Source organism: Plecotus auritus, assembly GCF_963455305.1.
Source record: "Plecotus auritus genome assembly, chromosome: 3".
NCBI lineage: Eukaryota > Metazoa > Chordata > Mammalia > Chiroptera > Vespertilionidae > Plecotus > Plecotus auritus.
Window position 1 is genome coordinate 203,694,389 of NC_137772.1, and position 22,814 is coordinate 203,717,202.

Below are 22,814 nucleotides of genomic sequence, written 5' to 3' on the forward strand. Positions count from 1 at the left end.
ATGAATAACCAAAGTGTAACCTATGCAGAACTGAATTTGGCCAAGTCCGCCAAGAGACAGAAAAGGAAACCTAAGGGCACTCAAAGCTGCATTCCAGTAACTGAGCAGGAAATAACCTATACAGAATTAACTCTTCAGAATGCTTCCCGGGATCTTCAAGGGAGGGACAAGAAGGACCACTCCAAAGGTAATACATTCAATAGCCACACAGTATAACTGTTCTAGTATGCGCAGCTGGGGTGCAGAGATGTGGGGGAAAGTAGGGCATTAGCTCACATATTTTTCATTTGTGAGAATCAGTGCTTAAAGTTAGTATACAGTATTTTAAGATGAAAGCTGAGGGCTAATTCTATTCAGGTATTGTTGTAAGGTGTAGTCTTTGACCAGTAACTCATGGAGCATTATATTTCCTAAACATGCAAAGGTATATTCTGAGAGGAAGATTACAGTGGTAGGTATGGGCTTGGTGTCCAGTATTATGTATTTGATTCCCTGTATGTAAACTGTACAAATTGTCTGTCTCTCCTTTCTCAGCGTTTCCTTTTCTCTTCCTGCAGTTTCACCATCACCTCCAGAGAAGCTCATTGCTGGGACCCTCGGGGTCATCTGCCTTGTCCTGATGTTGGCTGTGGTGACAATACCTATTATTCTCTGTAAATACATTTTTGTAAGGTTATACAGAACTTTTCACTTTTATGTCCATCAGTGCCTCTGAACACTTCATAAAGCTATAGAATAGAACTCTGATCTTAAAGTATGCATTTAGACTAAGTGCAAAATGGTAATTCTGAATTTGTCCAAGGTATAAATATCAGAACGATTTTAGAGAGTAGTTTATAAATATGTGTACATATATATGACCACATATATCCATATATATATAATGATTTTATAATGCAAGGCATGCTTTAGGACACCTTAGAGAAATACAAATTAATTTTTGAGATTGTTTAATCCAAATACTGTGAGAGATGTAGTTCTCTAGACTTTCAAAATATTTGTCCTCAAAATTATCATTACTGCATTAATTTTCATTGGTAATTAAACTTTATTCCAGATAATTTTAATCCTAGATAATACAACAAATTAAACATAAGAAACAAAAGTATTATGATGTAGTTAGATCAAGATTAATTTTTATAAGAATTACTTTTTTTTTCCCCAGCTAATGTAATACTGGAACAGAATAATTCTTCCTTGAAAAGCAGGATCCAGGAAGGTACATAATTATTTTCTCAGTTCTGATATTAGTATAGTTTATACTTTATCTCTAACATAGGGTAGTAAAAAATAATAGCTTTTTGGGAATGGGGACATAAATTATAATACCAGGCAATAAATGTTCATAAATAATGATTAGAGAAGAGTGTTTTCTTATGCAACAATATGAAGAAATATTCATTTAAGATCATCATACCCATTGTTGCAGCTGGGCTCAAAGATAATTTTAGGATTCTAAAAACATGGTTTTCTTCATTGACATTCAGGACATGTAGAGAGTGGATACTTTTGTTTGTGTGTTTGCTTAATATGGGACATAAACTAGGAAATGAGAGACTAACCCTTCTCTGTGAGTGTGTTTTCTTTTATATATATTGCACAAATGTGTCTATACTTATGCAAATATGTAAATTAATTTTCATTTTAAAAAATTTAAATTGTTTTTGATAAAATTTTATAATCTTTCTTCAGCATATCATTGTGGACATTGTCCAAAGGAGTGGTTTACATATTCCAACAATTGCTATTACATTAGTACTGAAAAAAAAGCATGGAATGAGAGTTTAAAGGCTTGTGCTTCTAAGAACTCTAACCTGCTTTACATAGATAATAAAGAAGAAATGGTAAGATTTAAATGTTTCCATTTTACTTTATAGACAACCATGCTTCTATAAATGCTTTTTTTCTAAAGTAAACTTTGCTAATTGATTTTACTATAAATCAAGGAAACTGAAGGTATCGTGATTGTGCACATTAATTAAAAACTTAAATGACCCATATAATTACAAATCATGAAATAGGAATTGCTAGTCCACAGTAGCCCCTGTCCTGTGTATCTCCTTTAACACTCACATGATATTGTTGCAATCTCTCCATATTATTGCATTTATCTGTAATTTGTTAATTTTCACTGCTGTATTGTAGGGACATGACATTTATATTCTGTTCTACCCAGAATAGAGTTGTTTTTTAATATGTGGGTATTATGAATAATTATTTTATGAAAAACCTTGTGTCTGTTTTTTTCAAATATTATATTGTATTTAAAACAATTTATATTATATATAAGTATTAAATATAATAATTATATTCATATACTATAAATATTATATTTATAATAATATAATAATGTATCTATACTAATAAAAGGGTAATATGCTAATTAGACTGAGAGACCTTCTGGGAGGCCTTCCAGATGTCCTTCTGGACAAAGCCATGGTGGCAGGACCGAGGAAAAGGCACTTAGGGGCGATCAGGCCAGGAAGGGAGGGCAGTTGGGGATGAGCAGGCCAGCAGTGGGGGGCAGTTGGGGGGGAGCAGGCCAGCAGTGGGGGGCAGTTGGGGGCGAGCAGGCTGGCAGGGGGGCAGTTGGGGGTGAGCAGGCTGACAGGCAGAGTGGTTATGGGCAATCAGGCAAGCAGGCAGGTGAGCGGTTAGGAGCCAGCAGTCTCGGATTGTGAGAGGGATGTCCGACTGCCAGTTTAGGCCCAATCCCTGTGGGGTCCTAGATTGGAGAGGGTGCAGGCTGGGCTGAGGGACACCCCTCCCCCGTGCACAAATTTCGTGCACTGGACCAGTAGCAAATCTGTAAAAATGAAAGCATAATATGCTAATTAGACCAGACAGCTGAACCACCTTCCGGACGACCTTCTGGACAAAGTCAGGGCTGCGAGGGCCGAGGCATCTGCCGTGGCTGTGAGGGCCGAGCCCCTTGGACAAATTTTGTGCATCGGGCCTCTAGTATAATTATATGATTATAATTGCATACGTAGATAGTTAAAGTTTATTGTCCTCTATGAATCAGAATGAAATTACAGTCATAAATATATGTATATGCCAAATTTGTTAGATTATCCCAACATTTTCTAGTTTATTATGTAAATACACATTTTATCCAAAAATTCCATGATCCAAGATTTAGTACTGCCAGAACTTTCAATGCTATACATTCTGATCATTATATAAAAGTATAATTTTGACATAAATAGGCATTTTTCTGATTACTAATGGATAGAACGCTTCTTTCTGGGCACTAGTTCTTATGGAATTATGTATCGAGAGAATGAGAAGTGCCTGTTAATGTCTCTCTACCATTTCTCCTGTGTGCTGCCTGTTATTTTCCTTCCTAGAAGTTGTTATATTTTCTATATGAGCTCTTTTTTAAATTTATAAGTGCAAAAATTTTTTTGACTATTACTTACATTTTTAGTCTCATATTGGAGTCTTTAAATGACCTGAATTTATTAATATTAACCTAGTCCAATATCTCACTTTGGGTGTTAGTGATTATTTTAGAAGTTAGCCAAAGTTTGTGAAGACAATATGCTATATTATATGAGAGATACATCCTTTAGTTGTCTCCTATATGTGTCCCAACTGGGGTTCAAACCCACAACCGAGGTATGTGCTCTGACTGGGACTTGAACCCACAACCTTCTGTTACATGTGATGATGCTACAACCAACTGAGACACACTGGCCAGGGCTGCCATCATATTTTCATATAGTTATTTAAACATAGTATTTTTATAATATACTAGAGGCCCGGTGCATGAAATTCATGCAAGGGGGTGAGGTGGGTCCCTCAGCCCGCCTGCACCCTCTTGCTATCTGGAACTCCTGGGGGGATGTCCAACTTTTTGGTAAGTGCATATTTTTGATAATATAGTATAGTAAATATGGATTCTGCTTCATCTTTCTTAGATTTTTGTAACTTTAATAAACTTTTAGTGTAGAATCTTCTCTTTTGAAGTGTGCTTACTCAGTTTTTAAAATTCTTATTATTTTTTATATTTAGCCTTACTTACCAGAAATTAACCTTGTGTATGCATAGCTTAGTGGATAACCAATGATTTTTAAAAATGTATTCAAATACTTCAAATCAGTATGGCTTTCACCCTCTGCTATTTAATATACTCGTGTGTGTGTGTGTGTGTGTGTAGGGAAGTGCTCATGATTTTGAAATCAATTCTCAAGTCCACTTTGGCTTTTATTTTTTACTGTATCATCTTTGTTTCTTCTACACATGTGCAAATCTTCCCACCAATCAGCCAAGCACATGCAGAGAGCTAATGTGATCTCTTCTGTTGCACTCTTACTTTTAGTACCTTCCTGTTATGTTTATGGCTGGCACTGTGCCTGACACAAAGGAGAATACAGCCTCCATTTAGAAAAAGGATAATTTCCCTCGTTTATTACCTAGTAAATTCAGCACTTTGAGCTGAAAAATAGTGGGCAACTTAACAACCCCTTCCACTGCTCATCAAGTCTTCCCCTGTGGCAATACCATTGATATTTGCAGTCTTCCCCAAATTATGAAAATTATAATTCTTACTCACTGAGCTGAGATGGGGGCGTGGGAGAGACATGGGAGCAGCCTTAGATCAGAAGACAAATTTGCTCTATTTTTACCTGAAATTCTTGCAGCTTTCCCAATAATTAATAATTATAAATTATTATTAATTTCAATCAACTCTCAGAGCTGTGAAATTGGTATTTTTGTCCATTTGTCCTCTTCACTTAATTGTGCTAATACATTTTCCTAATGTGTCTGTTGTGTACCAGTACATTGCAAGTTGAAAGACTATAAATTAGAATTAAATTTTTTGTTTTCCATTTTTAAAATCATCATTATTTTGGTTGCAAATTACAATTTACTTAGTTACTCAATATTATACTTGTTCCCATTTGAAGTCTCATAGCTTGCTATATAAAACATTGCCTTCAGTTTCAAACTGCTATGTAAGAATATGATAAAATGCAGATTATGAATTAAGGTAAATATCTTCAGAGTATTCAGATTAGTGCATTAAAGCAACACTGATTAAAAAGGCAAGTGAGTTAATTGGAAAATGTAATTCCTTTTTAAATGGTACAAAATGGTTACCTCTGTATGGAAATGAAGAAGAGCTTAAACGTTTGTACAATTTTATATTAAGCATTTGCAATTCCCATCTATGAAATACCTGTTTATGACTTTTTATAATTTTTTGAGTTGTCTTTTTTTCAATTTTTTTATTAATTTCTTTATTCATTAAGGTATCATATATTTGTCCTCATCTCCCCATTCCCATCCCAAACCCCTCTCCATGCATACCCCCACCCCCCCTGTTGTCTGTGACCACTGGTTAGGCTTATATGCATGCATACAAGTCCTTTGGTTGATCTCTCCCCCTTACCCCCACCCTCCCATACTTTCCCTCTGAGGTTTGACAGTCTGATCGATGCTTCCCTGTCTCCTTGTCTGTTTTTGTTCATCAGTTTATGTTGTTCATTATTTCCCCTAGATGAGTGAGATCATGTGTTACTAGAAATACACTTATAAGAACCGAAAATGAGACAGGCAATAATGGTTATGCTGGGAGGCAAATGAATCAGTCTGTAGTGAGTTTCTTTCTGGGCCAACAGTTCTTTTGAGTCCCAATTTCAATGTCAAACAGTTCCTTATGTGTACATGTCAGCTATGATATTTCAGTTCTGGATGGTGGACAAATGGTGGTAATGCAGGTCCGACCCTCTCTGGTTTGGTCTTGGGCAACCTGCAGCGACACGCAGGCTGCTGATTGCTAGTTTGGCAAGGCATCGTCAGCGTCTTCCATTACTGGACTGTTTCTCTTCTGTCTTCATGGTTGGAGCAGTCCTGTCAATTCCTCTCTGTTGCAGGAATCCACATGGTCTTGGAGGTGTTTTCTGAAAATATACAAACATATTCTTGACCAAAAGTTAATAAAGGAATCTTTTCTATAAATTTGACTTGGGATCCTTTTTCATTTTTTGCCCAAACGATTTTCCTTTGGCTTGTTTTGATACCATGTGTATTTTTCATGGGTGTCTTGCTGTTAGCATTACAAATGAAAGTTAATTTTCTAAAGTAAAAATTTTCTACATGTAGTTTACTTAGAGGATATTTTTCCTTACATGATATTCTTCTACTATTCCCCCCCTTTTTTATTTAAATATTAGGAGGCTTTTGAAAATTTTATAATGTAGTCTTGATAGTTTTTAAATTTTAATTTTTTGCACTAAAATATGACTGCTTTAGGTTCATTACATGTTATGCAATTTTACCATGAGATGAAATACCAATAAAAATTTTAGTTAACACTTTAGGAACAGCTTTTTGTCCAGTACCATTAATTTTTCTAGAATATTAGCTTATTTCAATTAGCCAATTTAAATTAGTCTGAGAACTTGACTGCTATTTTACTGTCAAATTTAATACTCTAATAACAATCTTATTTTACCCTGTAAATATTAGTGGAAAGGATTACTTGCCTTCTGGAGTAGGCCCTGAGCATTCCTGGTGCTAGGCTGGATTTAGATATCAAAAACCCACTTCCCCACACCATGGGTACAAGACAACTCAAACAAGTCTTGTTGCAGTGAGAGGGCAGCTGCTGTAGGCCAAGTCTCTGTCTGTTACCTGGGTCCCGATTTGAGCTGGACATGGGAAGCGAAGCAGCCATGGGGGCAGGAGACCTCCCTCAGAAGGGGTGAGGGTTCAGGCCCCTGCAAAGTTGGGGGGGGGTGAGGGTCTGTGCCCCACCTCTGTTGACCCCTGAGTTCTCTCCTGATGGCCCCTCTGCAACTGTGCCTGTCTTAGGTTGTTCCTTCCCTGAGGAATCTTATCCATCTCTGGCTAACCAGCCATCCTCCGGGACCAAGCAGGGTGATGTGAGGTTCAGTTCTGTCTCCTTGGTAGCCTATGCCCCCGTGGCCTCCACGCCCAGCACCTGCCTTGGGATCCCCTGGCTTGCTGGTGGGGCCCCGGCACTAATCACATATCTTGGGGGAACCCAGGTTTCTTCTCCAGGGAGGGCCCACCTCACCCCACTGGGCGAGAGACAGATCCATGATAGCAGCCACCACGAGGCTTCAACCTCAGCATGAACAGAAAACACAGGCAACAGCTGTGGGCAATTGGATTGTGAGAAGAGGGTCCCTCTTGGCCAAAAGGGCAAGAGGGGCCAATATAGAATGCTCAGGTGCCTTTCCAGGGGGCCCTCTACACAGTGGAAGGGATTAAATCCTTTCATGTCCTTTTTAAATTGCTGCCAGACATTCAAAGAATTAGTTTGTAAGTTTGTTTGGGATAATTGTACATTATGCTGTTGTAATTCTAAAATATCAAGAGATGTGTTACCTTTGTCTCCAAGCACCAAAAAAATGATTTTTTTATTGATTCCCAAGGGTGCAAGGTACTCTTTTGGTAATGGGGGTAATACAAATCTGGGAAAAATTATAATGACATTGTAGAATAATATCATGTAAGGATATTCTTTGCTCTAGGCCAGTGGTCAGCAAACTCATTAGTCAACAGAGCCAAATATCAACAGTACAAAGATTGAAATTTCTTTTGAGAGCCAAATTTTTTAAACTTAAACTTCTTCTAATGCCAGTTCTTCAAAATAGACTTGCCCAGGCTGTGGTATTTTGTGGAAGAGCCACACTCAAGGGGCCAAAAAGCCGCATGTGGCTTGCGAGCCACAGTTCACCGACCACGGCTCTAGGCCATGGCAATTCCATTTCAAACTGGCTGTCAATTTCTTTTTGTATAGACAAGCTCTTAGTTACATTTTCTGCACCTCTCCCAGGAGCAGTAGTGAGAGTCCCTTCCTTTGGTGTCCACGCAAGCCAGAAACCTCTCATTAATTTTACACACAAAGGAGCAGTGGTTTGATTTTGTGTCCTACAAAAGGGAAGCTGGGTGGCGACCCCTGGGTAATTATACTTCCTTGCCCCACCCATGGTCCTCCTGGATGACCAAAGTGTTTGGTATTATTGGTGACTACATTACGTGGGGGATCAGCCCACGTAAGGGCTCTTACCCATGAAGGGTCAGGAACATAAGCCCAAAATACTTCCCTAATTGCCCCTGGTAATATTACCGTTCAGCTGATGACTGCTAGCATGGCAAGAAAGACGTTCTCAGGCGTTCTTGGGGTTCTGGTTACCTCACAATTTCTTTTCTATTTTTTATTTTTATTTTTTTTATTTTTATTATTATTATTTTTTTACATATGTGTCCTTATTACCCCCCACCCCCCACTCATGCCCCACCCCCCTATTGTCTGTGTCCGTTGATTAGGTTCATATGCATGCACATAAGTACCTTGGTTGATCTCTTCCCCTTTCTCCCCCGACCCTTTCCTTCCCTGAGGTTTGAGATTCTGATCGACGTTTCTCAGTCTCTGGATCTGTTCTTGTTCATCAGTCTATGCCATTCATTATATTCCACAAATGAGTGAGATAATGTGATATTTATCTTTCTCTGCCTGGCTTATTTCACTTAGCGTAATGCTCTCCATCTCCATCCATGTTGTTGCAAATGGTAGGAACTCCTTCTTTTTTAACACAGCATAGTATTCCATTGTGTAGATATACCACAGGTTTTTGTTCCACTCATCTGCTGATGGGCATTTAGGCTGTTTACAAATCTTAGCTAAGGTGAATTGTGCTGCTATGAACATAGGGGTGCATATATCCTTTCTGATTCATGTTTCTAGTTTCTTGGGATATATTCCTAGAAGTGGGATCACTGGGTCAAATGGGAGTTCCATTTTTAGTTTTTTGAGGAAACTCCATACTGTTCTCCACAGTGACTGTGCCAGTCTGCATTCCCACCGGCAGTGCAAAAGAGTTCCTTTTTCTCCACATCCTTGGCAACACTTGTCCTTTGCTGATTTGTTGATGATAGCCATTCTGACAGGTGTAAGATGGTACTGCATTGTTGTTTTGATTTGCATCTCTCTGATGATTAGTGACTTTGAGCAGGTTTTTATATGTTTCTTGGCCTTCCTTCTGTCTTCTTTCGAAAAGTGTCTATTTAGATCAGTTGCCCATTTTTTGATTGGGTTATCTTCTTTCTGTTAAGTTGTATGAGTTCTCTGTAAATGTTGGAGATTAAACCCTTTCATGTCCTTATCGTTGATATCATTGGCAAATATGTTCTCCCGTGCAGTGGGCTTTCTTGTTGTTTTATTGATGGTTTCCTTTGCTGTGCAAAAGCTTTTTATTTTGATGTAGTCCCATTTGTTTATTTTCTCTTTAGTTTCCATTGCCCTAGGAGCAGTATCAGTGAATAAGTTCCTTCGGCATATGTCTGAGATTTTTCTGCCTGTGGATTCCTCTAGTATTTTTATGATTTCCCGTCTTATGTTTAAGTCCTTTATTAATTTTGAGTTTATTTTTGTGTATGGTGTAAGTTGGTGGTCTAGTTTCATTTTTTTGCATGTATCTGTCCAATTTTCCCAACATCATTTGTTGAAGAGACTGTCTTGACTCCATTGTATGTTCATGCCTCCTTTGTCAAATATTAATTGGGCATAGTGGTTTGGGTCGATTTCTGGGCTCTCTGTTCTATTCCATTGATCTATATGTCTGTTCTTGTGCCAATACCAGGCTGTTTTAAGAACAGTGGCTTAGTAATAAAGCTTGATATCTGGCATTGAGATCCCACCTACTTTGTTCTTCTTTCTCAGGATTGCTGTGGCTATTTGGGGTCTTTTTTTATTCCAGATGAATTTTTTGAAGGTTCGTTCTAGGTCTCTGAAATATGCCGTTGGTATTTTAATGGGAAGTGCATTGAATCTATAGATTGCTTTGGGTAGTATGGACATTTACATGATGTTGATTCTACCAATCCATGAACATGGTATGTTCTTCCATCTGTTTATGTCTTCCTCTATCTTTTTTTTCAGTGAAGTGTAGTTTTCCACATATAGGTCTTTTACCTCCTTAGTTAAGTTTATTCCTAGGTATCTTAATTTTTTTGGTGCGATGGAAAATGGGATTGCTTTTTTAGTCTCTCTTTCTGTAAGTTCACTATTGGCATATAGAAATACAATAGATTTCTTGGCATTAATTTTGTATCCTGCTACATTGCCAAATTCATTTATTAAGTCTATTAGTTTTTTGATGGAGTCTTTTGGGTTTTTTATGTACAATATCATGTCATCTGCAAATAAGGACAGCTTTACTTCTTCCTTTCCAATTTGGATGCCTTTTATTTCTTCTTTTTGTCTAATTGCAATGGCTAATACTTCCAGTACTATGTCAAACAGGAGTGGTGAGAGTGGGCATCCCTGTCTTGTTCCTGTTCTTAGGGGAAATGGTTTTAGTTTTTGCCCATTGAGTATGATGTTAGCTGTGGGTTTATGATATATGGCTTTTATTATGTTGAGGTATGATCCTTCTATTCCCACCTTGTTGAGAGATTTTATCAAGAAAGGGTGTTGGATTTTGTCAAGTGCTTTTTCTGCATCAATTGATATGACTATATGATTTTTATCTCTCAATTTGTTTATGTGATGTATCACATTTATTGATTTGCGAATATTGTACCATCCTTCCATCCCCAGGATAAATCCTACTTGGTCATGGTGTATGATCTTTCTGATGTACTGCTGAATTCAATTTGCTAGAATTTTGTTGAGGATTTCAGCATCTATGTTCATGAGGGATATTGGCCTATAGTTCTCTTTCATTGTGTTATCTTTATCTGGTTTTGGTATTAGAGTGATGCTGGCTTCATAGAAGAAGCTTGGAAGTGTTCCTTTCTCTTGAATTTTTGGGATAGTCTGAGGAGGATAGGTTTTAGTTCTTCCTTTAATGTTTGGTAAAATTCCCCTGTGAACCGTCTGGTCCCGGGCTTTTGTTTGCTGGAAGCTTTTTGATGACTGCTTCAATTTCTTCCATAGTTATCAGCCTATTGAGATTTTTAGAATCTTCCTGAGTAAGTTTTGGAAGGTTATATTTTTCTAGGAATGTGTCCATTTCCTCCATGTTGTCTAGTTTGTTAGAATACAGTTGTTCATAGTATTTTTTAACAATCCTTTGTATTTCTGTGGGGTCTTTTGTTATTTCACCTCTTTCATTTCTGATTTTGTTTATTTGGGTCCTCTCTCTTTGCTTCTTGGTGAGCTTGGCTAGAGGTTCATCAATCTTGTTTATCCTTTTGAAGAACCAGCTCTTGGTTTTATGATCTTTTGTATTGTTTTTTTTGGTCTCTATGTCATTCATTTCTACTCTGATCTTTATTATTTCCTTCCTTCTGTTCACTGTAGGCTTTTCTTGTTGCTCTCTTTCTAATTCTTTGAGTTGTTGAGTTAGATGATTTATTACCATTTTTTTCTTGTTTTTTGAGGTAGGCCTGTAGAGCTAAAAACTTCCCTCTCAGGACTGCTTTCATTGTGTCCCATAGGATTTGCAATGTTGTGTTTTTATTGTCATTAGTCTCCAGGATGTTCTTAATTTCTTCTTTGATCTCATTGATAACCCAATCATTGTTTAGTAGCATGCTATTCAGCTTCCAAGTGTTTGAATTTTTTGGAATGTTTTTATTGTAGTTTATTTCTAATATTATGCCATTGTGGTCTGAGAAAACACTTGATATGATTTCAATCTTTTTGAATTTGGGGAGACTTTGCTTGTGACCCAATATGTGGTCTATTTTTGAAAATGTCCCATGTGCACTTGAGAAGAACGTATATTCCGTGGCTTTGGGGTGAAATGCTCTGAAGATGTCAATTAGGTCCATCTGATCTAGTGTGTCATTTAGAATTGCTGTTTCTTTGCTGATTTTTTGTCTAGAGGATTTATCCAGTGATGTCAGTGGTGTATTAAAGTCTCCTACTATGATGGTATTGTTGTTGATCACTCCCTTGATATCTTCTAGGAGATTTTTTATGTATTTGGGTGCTCCTGCATTGGGTGCATATATGTTTACCAGAGTTATATCTTCTTGTTGAATTGCTCCCTTTAGTATTATGTAGTGGCCTTCCTTATCTCTTATTATGGCCTTTACTTTGAGGTCTATTTTATCAGATATAAGTATCGCAACTCCAGCTTTTTTCTCATTTCCATTTGCCTGAAAAATGTTTTTCCATCCCTTCACTCTCAGTCTGTGTGAGTCCTTTGCTCTGAGGTGGGTCTCTTGTAGACAGCAAATATATGGGTCATATTTCTTATTCATTCAGCTACCCTATGTCTTTTGATTGGTGCATTTAATCCATTTACGTTTAATGTTATTATTGACAAGTACATGTTTGTTGTCATATTTTTCCTTAGTGTTTGTGTTTCTTCTTGCCTTTCTCTTTCTTCTTTTTACAGCAGTCCCTTTAGCATTTCTTGCATTGTTGGCTTGGTAGTGATAAACTCTCTTAGCCCTTTTTTGTCTGTGAAGCTCCTGATTCCACCTTCAATTTTGAATGATAGCCTTGCCAGGTATAGTATTCTTGGATTCAGTCCCTTGTTTTGCATCACTTTGTATATTTCATTCCATTCCCTTCTGACCTGGTGTGTTTCTGTTGAGAAATCAGTTGATATTCTAATAGGAGATCCCTTGTAAGTAACTTTCTGTCTCTCTCTGGCAGCCTTTAAGAGTCTTACTTTGTCATTGGTGTTCGCCAATCTAATTATGATGTGTCTTGGTGTTGGTCTTTTGGGGTTCAACTTGTTTGGGACTCTATTTATTTCTTAAACTTGCATAGTTTTTTTCTTGCCAATATCAGGGAAGTTTTCTGTCATTATTTCTTCAAAGAAGTTTTCTATTCCTTGCTTCTCTTCCTCGCCTTCTGGTATCCCTATTAAGTAAATGTTGTTTCGTTTTGTGTTGTCCCAAAGCTCCCTTAGGCTCTCCTCTTGCTTTTTAAGTCTTCTTTCCAGTTGCTGCTGTGTTTGTGTGTTTTTTCCTACCTTGTCTTCTAATTCGCTGATGCGGTCCTCAGCCTCTTCTAGTCTACTGTTTAAGCCTTCCATTGTGTTCTTTATTGCAGCTATGTCATTCTTCATCTCTTGGTTTCTTTTCATGTTGGTGACATTCTCATTCAGCTCCTTATAGTTCTCATTGAGTTGTGTGTATTTGTCATTGAGTTGTGTGTATTTGTCACCCATCCATTGAAACATCCTTATAACCATTACTCTGAATTCTATCTCTGATAAGCTGCTAGCCTCGAATTCATTTAACTCCCTTTCTGGTGGTTCCTCTTTTTCTTTCCTTTGGGGATTGCTTTTTTGTCTTCCCAGGTTTTCCTGTAATGTTTTAATTGTAGATTCAATTGCTTTGCTACCCAGGTTCTTTTGGGGATGGTGCTCCTGGCGTAATCTCTCAGTTCTCCTGGGCTTGTTAATCTAGTGTAGCTCTCTACTTGGGCTATTTGGGTTCTCTTGATGTAGGCCTGTGAGCTTGAGAGGCACAACTGCGGTGTCTAGAAGTCAGCCACCATGGAGGGGAGTGTCCCAATTTTTGCTGTCTTGCACCCTTAATTGAAATCACGCATGCCCAGCAGGGACTCACAGTGGCACCCAGGAACCGTCTGTTGGGGTGATGGGGCTCAGGGGGCCTGCTCTCTGGAAAGGCGTGACTGTGGTGCCCAGAGTTCTGCAGTCATGGGGTGGGCAGACCCACCCAGCTTTTGCTGTTGCACCTGTGGTGGATAGGTGCTTATTCCCAGTGGCGGCTCACAGGAGCACCCGTGGTACATTTGCCACCAGCGAGGCACACTGAAGGACTCTGAAGGGCCCTGGCAGTGTAGCCACGCAATTGAGGTGCCTGTGGGCAGGTATCCAGGATGAGTGAATTCAAAACTTCTATTGCTGAGGGGGAGAGTGAGCCTGCTTGTTCAAGATCGTACCCAGGGAGAGCTCACAGTGGCTCCCACTAGCGCCCTATGGGAAGACGGGCTCAGGGTGCCTGCCAGTTGGAATTTTGCCTCTGTGGAGGTGCACTTGCCAGCGCAGAGTTCTGATGCACTCTGAGGGGCCCTGGCACCGTGGTTGAGCCGCTGAGGTGTATGTGGTCAGTTATCCAGGAAGAGGGAATTCCAAATTTCTACTGTGGGGCTGCGCACCCTTGTCTGTGCAGAATCACACCCTCGGGGGCTCTCAGTGGCTCCCAAGTGCTACCTAAGGAGTGGAGTGCCCTGGCTGCCTGCGTGGCTGGAAATGCACGAATCTGGCTGGAAACGCACAAATCCAGCTGGAAATGCGTGAGTCCGGAGTGAAGTGCTCTGGCTGCCTTTGGAGCTGGATACATGCAAATCCAGAGTTCTGCCACTGGGGAGGGGGAGGGTGCACTTACTGCTGCCAAGCGGTGCACCTTTGGAGGTGGAGGTCCCAGGGTCTGCGGGTCTGCAGCTGGGGTAGCAGGATTTTGGCTGGAATGGTTGCTGGGTCGCGGGGCAGTTCCAAGGCCTGTCTGGTTGGTGGTGTTGATGAGTTCCTAAAAAAGGCCATTTTCCCCTTCAAGATGGCGTGGGCTCCGTGCTGGAATCCTGCCATTGGGGCAGTGCCCGCAGCGGTGGTAGTCTCTCCTTGTCAAGGAGAGCATGTCTGCCAGCCCCTGCTGCTCCTGCGAGATTTAACTTTCCCTCACTCACTCACACACACACCATGCATATCCACACACTCTCCTTTCATACCCTCACTCACTCACTTCCTCTCCCTCACCTCCATCCTGCCAGCTGCCATCTTTTTTTTTCAAATTCAATTGTAAATAAAATCAGGTATTGCAAGGTATAGCATAGAGAATACTAGTATAGTCAACAATTTATATAATAAAGAGGTAATATGCAAATTGACCATCACTCCAACACACAAGATGGCTGTCCCCATGTGGACACAAGATGGCCACCACAAGGTGGCCAGCAGTTGTGGGCGATAAGGTCAGCACGGAAGGGCAGTTGGGAGGGACCAGGCCTGCAAGGGAGGGCAGTTAGGGGCAACCAGGCCTGCAGGGGAGGGCAGTTGGCAGGGACAAGGCCTGCAGGGGAGGAATGTTGCTGGGGGAGACCAGGCCTCCAGGAGAGGGCAGTTGGGGGCAACCAGACCAGCAGGGGAGGGCTGTTGGAGGGAACCAGGCCTACAGGGGAGGGCAGTTGGGGGCAACTGGGCTGGCAGGGGTGGGCAGTTAGGGACAATCAGGCAGGCAGGCAAAGATGTTAGGGGCAATCTGGCTGGCAGCGGGGCAAGGTCAGGGTGATCAGACCAGCAGGGGTGCAAGGTCAGGGCGATTAGGCCAGCAGGCAGAGAAGTTAGGGGCGATCAGGCAGGCAGGCAAGTGAGTGGGTAGGAGCCAGTCCTCCCAGATTTTGAGAGGGATATCTGACTGCCGGTTTTGGGCCTAAACCAGCAGTAGGACATCCCCTGAGGGGTCCCAAATTGGAGAAGGTGCAGGCTGGGCTGAGGAACCCCCTCAGTTCAAGAATTTCATGCCGGGTCTCTAGTATTCTAATATCAGATATGTACCAGACCCATTGGGGTGTTCACCTCAAAAGGTATACATGTGCCCAATCAACATGCTGTACACCTGAAACCAAAACAATATTGGATATCAATTGTAACTGACAAATCTTTTTTAAAGTTGCTCAAAAATTATTCTCATTGTTTATTATTACCAGAAACTGCATCTGAAATCTCAACATACAAATTAAAACCAGAGGCAAAATAATTATAATATAGTCACTTAAAATATAAAGGTTAAAAATTTTGTTCCGCCCTGACCGGTTTGGCTCAGTGGATAGAGCGTCGGCCTGCGGACTAAAGGGTCCCAGGTTTGATTCCGGTCAAGGGCATGTACTTTGGTTGCGGGCACATCCCCAGTTGGGGGTGTGCAGGAGGCAGCTGATCGATGTTTCTCTCTCATCGATGTTTCTAACTCTCTATCTCTCTCCCTTCCTCTCTGTAAAAAATCAATAAAATATATATATATATAAAAAAAATTTGTTCCATTCTTCATTGCTAGCCACTTGTAGGTTTCTATACTTCTTTAATGGCTTGTGCATCGCACAACAACATGCAGGAATCCTTTTTCTGATATTCTGCTGCCCTTGACAGTTGCTGGTTGGCTTGTTGGACATGCACTCTTGCACTTTCAGCTTTGCCTTCTATGCTATCACATCTCCTTGTTCATGAATTATCATTCACAAATCTTTAAACAGGTCCTTTATATCCATAATATCAGCTTCAAATTACCTAACAGAAGACTCTCATGAGTAAGACAAAGGTCATCCTCCCTAATTTCCTCATCCTGCACCTGCTTCTGAGGTTGAATTTGGCTTTCCCAGGATATAAGATTCCTTTCTGCTGAGCTGTCCTCAGGAAAACTACCAAATTCTCCAGAACTGGCTCCCACTGGAGCAACAAACTCTTTCTATTTCTCATCAGCTTGCCTCTGAACCTTTGGAAAGTTTGTCAGTGATGTGAACTCAACATTAACTAAGTGATCCCTCTGTATTTTCCTTTGACACTGTTCACGGGGGGGGGGGGGGGGGAAGGGGGGGCGCAGGCGGGAAGGGGGGTCAGAGATCCATTTTTTTAATTTATCTTCATTGTTGAAAGTGTTACAGATATCCCCCTTTTCTTCTCCCCTATTGACTCCCACCACCCTACCCCCACTTCCAGGCCTTCACCAGACTATTGTCTGTGCCCATGGGCTATGCATATATGCATATAAGTTTCTCAGTTAATCTCTCCCTCCCCACCTATCCAAGCCTTCCCTCTGAGATTCATCAGTCTATTCTATGCTTCTATATTTTGGGTCTGTTTTGTTCATAATTTAATTTTGTTCATTTGATTCCACATATGAGTGAGATCATATGATACTTATCTTTCTCACTGGTTTATTTTGCTTAACATAATACTCTCCAGGTCTTCCATGCTGTCTCAAAGAGTAAGAAATCCTTCTTTTATACTCCTACATAGTATTCCATGGTGTGAATATACCATGCCTTTTAAACCCACTCATCTACTGATGGACACTTGAGCTGTTTCCACATCTTAGTTATTGTAAATTGCACTGCTATGAACATAGGGGTGCATACATTCTTTCTGATAGGTGTTTCAGGTTTCTTAGGATATATTCCTAGAAGTGGGATCACTGGGCCAAATGCCAGTGCAATTTTTAACTTTTTGAGGAAACTCCATACTATTTTCCATAGTGGTTGCACCAATCTGCATTCCCACCAGCAGTGTACTAGGGTTCCCTTTTCTCCACATCCTAGCCAGCAACTTGTCATTTGTTGGTTTGTTGATGGTAGTCATTCTGACAGGTGTGAGGTGATACCTCATTGTCATTTAAATTTGCATCTCTCTGATGATTAGTAACTTTGAACAGTTTTTTATTTGTCTCTTGGCCTTCTGTATGTCAACTTTGGAGAAGTGTCTTTTTAGGTCCATTTTTAAATTGGATTGTTTGTCTTCCCTTTGTTAAGTTGTATAAGTTCCTTATGTAATTTAAATATTAACCCTTTATCAGATGTATCAGTGGCAAATATGTTCACCCATGCAGTGGGATCCCTTTTCATTTTGTTGATGGTTTCTTTTGCTGTGAAGAAGCTTTTTATTTTGATGTAGTCCCATTTGTTTATTTATCATTAGTTTCTCTTGCCCTGGAGATGTATCCACAAACATATTGCTACGAGAGATGTCCAAGATTTTGCTGACTATGGATTCTTCTAAGATTTTATGGTTTAACGACTTACACTTAAGTCTTTTATTTATTTTGAGTTTATTCTTGTGTATGGTATAAGCTGGTGGTCTAGTTGCATTTTGTTTTTGCATGTACCTGTCCAATTTTCTCCACATTATTTATTGAAGAGGCTGTCTTTACTCATTTGTATGCTCTTTACTCCACTGTATGCTCTTGCCTCCTTTGTCAAATATTAATTGAGGATAATGGTTTGGGTCAATTTCTGGGTTCTCCATTATGTTCCATTGATCTATATTCCTATTCTTGTGCCAGTACCAGGCTGTTTTGATTACAGTGGCTTTGTAGTATAATTTAATATCTAGTATTGTGATCCCTCCAACTTTGTTCTTCTTTCTCAAGATTGCTGTGGCTATTTGGGATCTTTTTTTTCCATATAAATTTTTGGAGCATTTGTTCTAGATCTGTGAAATATACTGTTTTAATAGGGATTGAATTGAATCTATAGATTGCTTTGTGTAGTATGGACATTTTAATGATGTTGATTCTACCAATCCATGAATACAGTATATTTTTCCACTTGTTATATCTTCCTCTATCTCTTGTTTTTTAAAGATATTTTATTAATTTTTTACAGAGAGAAAGGGAGAGGGATAGAGAGTTAGAAACATCGATGAGAGAGAAACATCCATCAGCTGCCTCCTGCAAAACCCTTACTGTGCCCGCAACCAAGGTACATGCCCTTGACCGGAATCGAACCTGGGACCCTTCCGTCTGCAGGCGGATGCTCTATCCACTGAGCCAAACCGGTTAGGGTCCTCTATCTCCTTTTTTAATGTCCTGTAGTTTTCTGAGTATAGGTCTTTCACCTCCTTAGTTAAGCTTATTCCTACGTATCTTAATTTTTTTTGTTCCAATGGTAAATGGGATTTTTTTAAAGTTTCTCTTTCTGTGAGTTCATTTGGTGTATAAAAATGACATAGATTTCTGAGTGTTAGCTTTGTATTCTGCTATGTTGCCAAATTCATTTATTACATCTAGTAGTCTTTTAGTGGAATCTTAAGTGTTTCTATGTACAGTATCATATCATCTGCAAATAATGACAGCTTTACTTCTTCTTTTCCAATTTGGATGCCTTTTATTCCTTCCTGTCTGATCACTATAGCTAGGACTTCCAGTACTATGCTGAATAAGAGTGGTGAAATCGGTTATCCTTGTCTTGTTCCTGTTCTTAGGGGAAATGGTTTTAGTTTTTGCCCATTTAGTATGATGTTGGCTGTAGGTTTGTCATCTATGGCCTTAAAAGAGTTTTTATCAAAGTTGGGTGTTGGATTTTATCAGATGCTTTTTCTGCATCAATTAATATTATATGTTTTTTTGTCTTCCAATTTGTTTATATACTTTTCTTTGTTTGTTAGGATGCTGCTGCTTCTGTTTGCAGCTGTTGCCTCAATTCACGTGAATCTTGAGGTGTTTCAAGTTGATTCAAAGACCTCTATATTTCCAAGGAACATTGTGGGATCTTCTGGATGTTGGATATCCTGGGCCAGCTGGGTGGGGTCAAAACAATTTCTGCAATGTGAGACATGGGTGGTTTGCTTATTCACTAATTGCATCAGGTTTTGTGGGCTGTGCATTTAACTAAGGAGTCACCCAGCCTCCTCATTTTCCTACTCCTCCTCCAGCCGGGGACCAACTTAGTTGTTTGTATGAAATCAATTACCTAATTTCTCATAAAAATTTTTCTCTCATAGAATTTTTTGAGCATTTTTGTTAGATTTCCATGGATTCAACCCTACCACAGAAACAATAATAATTTTCTGGTGTGGCAAAATGGCTTAGCTTTCTCTTCCAAACTGTAAGTTTCTTGAGAACTTATATATTTTATGTCTTCATGCTTTAAGTCAGAAATTAATCTTAGAAATGAAAATCAATGTGTGAACGACTACAAAAAATACAGTAAAACTTTGGTATAGCATACTAATTCAGGCAAGGAGATATCCACTGGATCCAAAAGCCATTATATTAGAAAGTAGGTTTTACGAATATATATGTTCAAAAATTGACAAATTTGTTAGTTTACCTGTTTGTACTTATGATGATACATTTGTGTAATTAAAATGAAGTGCATATGAAAAGTTTCATTTCACAGAAAATTTTTCTGTATGTATTACTATAATTTAAAATTTATATTGAAAAGGTCTAGTAAATGCATGCATTCACCATTCATGACCTGTAAACAAATGTATGTGGCTGGTTTGTGGCTTCAGCCCTCAGGCTTTAAAACTGCTGCAGAGTCAGGGCACAGGGTAACAGCACCAGTTACCATGGGTGATGTGGTGTGATCATGTGCTAACCATTAGCAGTACATTGTTTATGAGCTTTGACTCTTGGATTTAAATATGTAGACTCTAGTAGTAGATATGTAATATTTATTTATGACAGTAAAATTACTACATTGTTTTTTCCAACATATGGCCTAGTTGCTAAAATTTTTAAAAAATAATGGTGAATTAAGAACAAAAAAAAATAATCTGTTAATTTAATTATAAGTAAACCTTTTTTAAAAACATTTTAAAATTAGCAAGGTGTTAATTTCACATATGATATACAAACCTGAAATTTTGTCCATTAAATCCAGAGTCCGTTAAATCAAGTGTTTACCATAAACTAAATGTTTCTGTTGAAAAATTATAAGAGATGTTCAGATTTAGATATGTAAAATTACTGTAAAGAGTTTATTCATTAAAATATGAAGTTATATATGATCAGACTAATGATATATTATTTCTGTATTTCAGATCCACAATAACTTCAGGATTTCATAAGAATTGTGCATTTGCAAAGCTTGACAAACACAAGCTCTCTTCTGAATCCTGTGTAGAAAATAAAAGCTATGTTTGTAAGCACCAGCCACATTAGCTTACCTAAATCTAGTATAATGGTACTCGCACCATCTAAAAATAATACATTTCTAGTTTCTTTAAAAGTACTGCAATTATTTTTGTGGAACTATTTTTTAAGATATTATTTTGAGACCAGCTTTAGGTTCACAACAAAATTAAGAGGAAGGTATTGAGATTTCCCTTATTCCTCTATCCCCACCCATGCAGAGCCTCCCTTTTATCAACATCACTCACCACTGTGGTACATTTGTTACTGAGAATGATTCTACTTTGACTCTTCATAGTACTTAAAGTCCATAGTTTGGCCTGGCTGTTGTGGATCAGTAATTGAGCATCATACCATGCACCAAGAAGTCAATGGTTCAATTCCTAATCAGGGAATATGCCCGGGTTGCAGGCTCAATCCCTTTTAGGAGGTGTGCAGGAGGCAGCCTATCAATGTCCTCTCTCATCGATGTTTCTATCTCTCTATTCCTCTCTCTAAAATCATTATAAACTTTTATTTCAAAGTCTATAGTTTATCTGATGTTTCACCCTTGGTATTACAAATTTATTTTTAAATCTATATATTAATTTAAAAAATATATATCCAGTTACATATTGTACACTTTTAAAACTTCTGATATTCACTAAAATAAATCATGTACATATTATGAATTATAATATCAACAACTGTTATTTCTGCCCTTCCTGGTTTGGCTCAGTGGATAGAGTGTCAGCCTGCGGACTGAAGGGTCCTGGGTTTGATTCTGGTCAAGGGCACATGCCCAGGTTGCGGGATTGATCCCCAGTGGGGGGCGTGCAGGGGACAGCCGATCAATGATTCTCTCTCATCATTGATGTTTCTCTCTCTCTCCCTTCATCTCTGAAATCAATAAAAAAAAAGAATTGTTATTTCTAAGTCTGCAATAACATGAATAATTGAGCAAATATTTTCAAATTAATTTACTTGGCCTAGCCTTTAAATGTTCAAAATGGGGGCTGAACATCCCAGGGTTACAACGTATATGTGTGTTGAATCAGGAGCGAAATACTAGGGAAAGTTTGATTCAAGGAATTATTAACTACTTGTTGGCGAGAGCCTGAAGAGAGGGGAATAAAAGAAAATTACTTGGCTTAAGGAAGATTACCAAAATGGAAGTCACATGGATGCCAGGTCTTAGACTTCATTGAAGACAGTGTCACTAGAGAAAGCTTTACGGCAGGTATGCTCACTGGACTGTGGTAGGACAGAGCAGTTCCAAGTCTGCTGGCCCATGCGGGTGAGGATGGTCTCAAGTAATGACTAACAGGCAAGAGGGCCTCCCTGCCACACGTCAGCAGGCAGAGGCTGGAGGAGAGGGAACTGGGACCAGCCACAAACACTTGCTGGAGGGTGGACACCTCAGGAACTTCCTGCATGCGTGCAGCTCTTCACCACATCTCTGCAGCCAAAAAAGAGAACACACCGTGAAACCAGGAAGAAGAGCCCTTTCTCTTGCATGTCTCTCTAGTGCCTTGTACTAGGAAAACATCAGGTGAGCTGACAGGGAAGAAAAGGTTTATAAGACCTAGCACCATTAACTCACAAAGGGCAGTAAAGATCGATTTGGAGCCCAGAGTAATAAATTCTTAATTGACACTCAAGGTTATTACGCAACAACCCCAAGATTTCTATAGAAGAGCCATTTAAATATGTCCCACTTATCCAGAATATGGAACCAACACATATATCTTCTAAATCTGTTTTGGTACAGCATTATCAATCATTAGATTCATTTTTTGGTGCAGACTGGTGGTTTCACTGGATAATAATCAGTGTCCTTTGCTATATTTTACATGTCTGTTTTTTTTTCTCTACAGGATTTTAGATATTTTGGAAGGTACCTTGTTTTATTAAATTCTCTGTCTCCCCTTTTGATACTCTTAATTATTATGCATTAGAAGCATGTTTGATGGGCGCAATAAAGTGTTATAAAGTGTTAAGTAATGAAGAAAATAAAAATTAAAAGGATACAATATCTGTGTGACTCAAAGAGTTAATTATTGACAGAATGTGGGATGAACTTTAGTAATTTGACACAATCATTTGGAGGTATTTTTGCTGTAATTCAATTACAAGTGGGAGAGATCCTGCCCTCACTTAATAATTGCAAAATGAATTAATAGTTTATATGCATTTATCTCTTTGGATATAGATGTTGTCTTTATGTTCTGTACATTTATTCCTTAGATTCACATAGAGAAAATGTGTCAATATTCAAAACTAATTTGCATCTAATTGCT

The 22,814-nt window shown here is 39.0% G+C and overlaps 1 protein-coding gene across 1 annotated transcript in view; it reads left to right on the forward strand.

Annotated features, from left to right (window-relative positions):
* The window catches only part of LOC308244307 (NKG2-A/NKG2-B type II integral membrane protein-like), a gene marked incomplete at both ends in the record, with an annotated part of 42,961 nt that continues 20,147 nt past the window's right edge, over nt 1-22,814 (forward strand). The window contains 4 exons of the mRNA XM_080660247.1: nt 1-187; nt 558-653; nt 1,166-1,219; nt 1,693-1,844. Coding sequence (XP_080516373.1) covers nt 1-187; nt 558-653; nt 1,166-1,219; nt 1,693-1,844 — 489 coding nt within the window. The remainder of the gene's footprint in view (nt 188-557; nt 654-1,165; nt 1,220-1,692; nt 1,845-22,814) is intronic.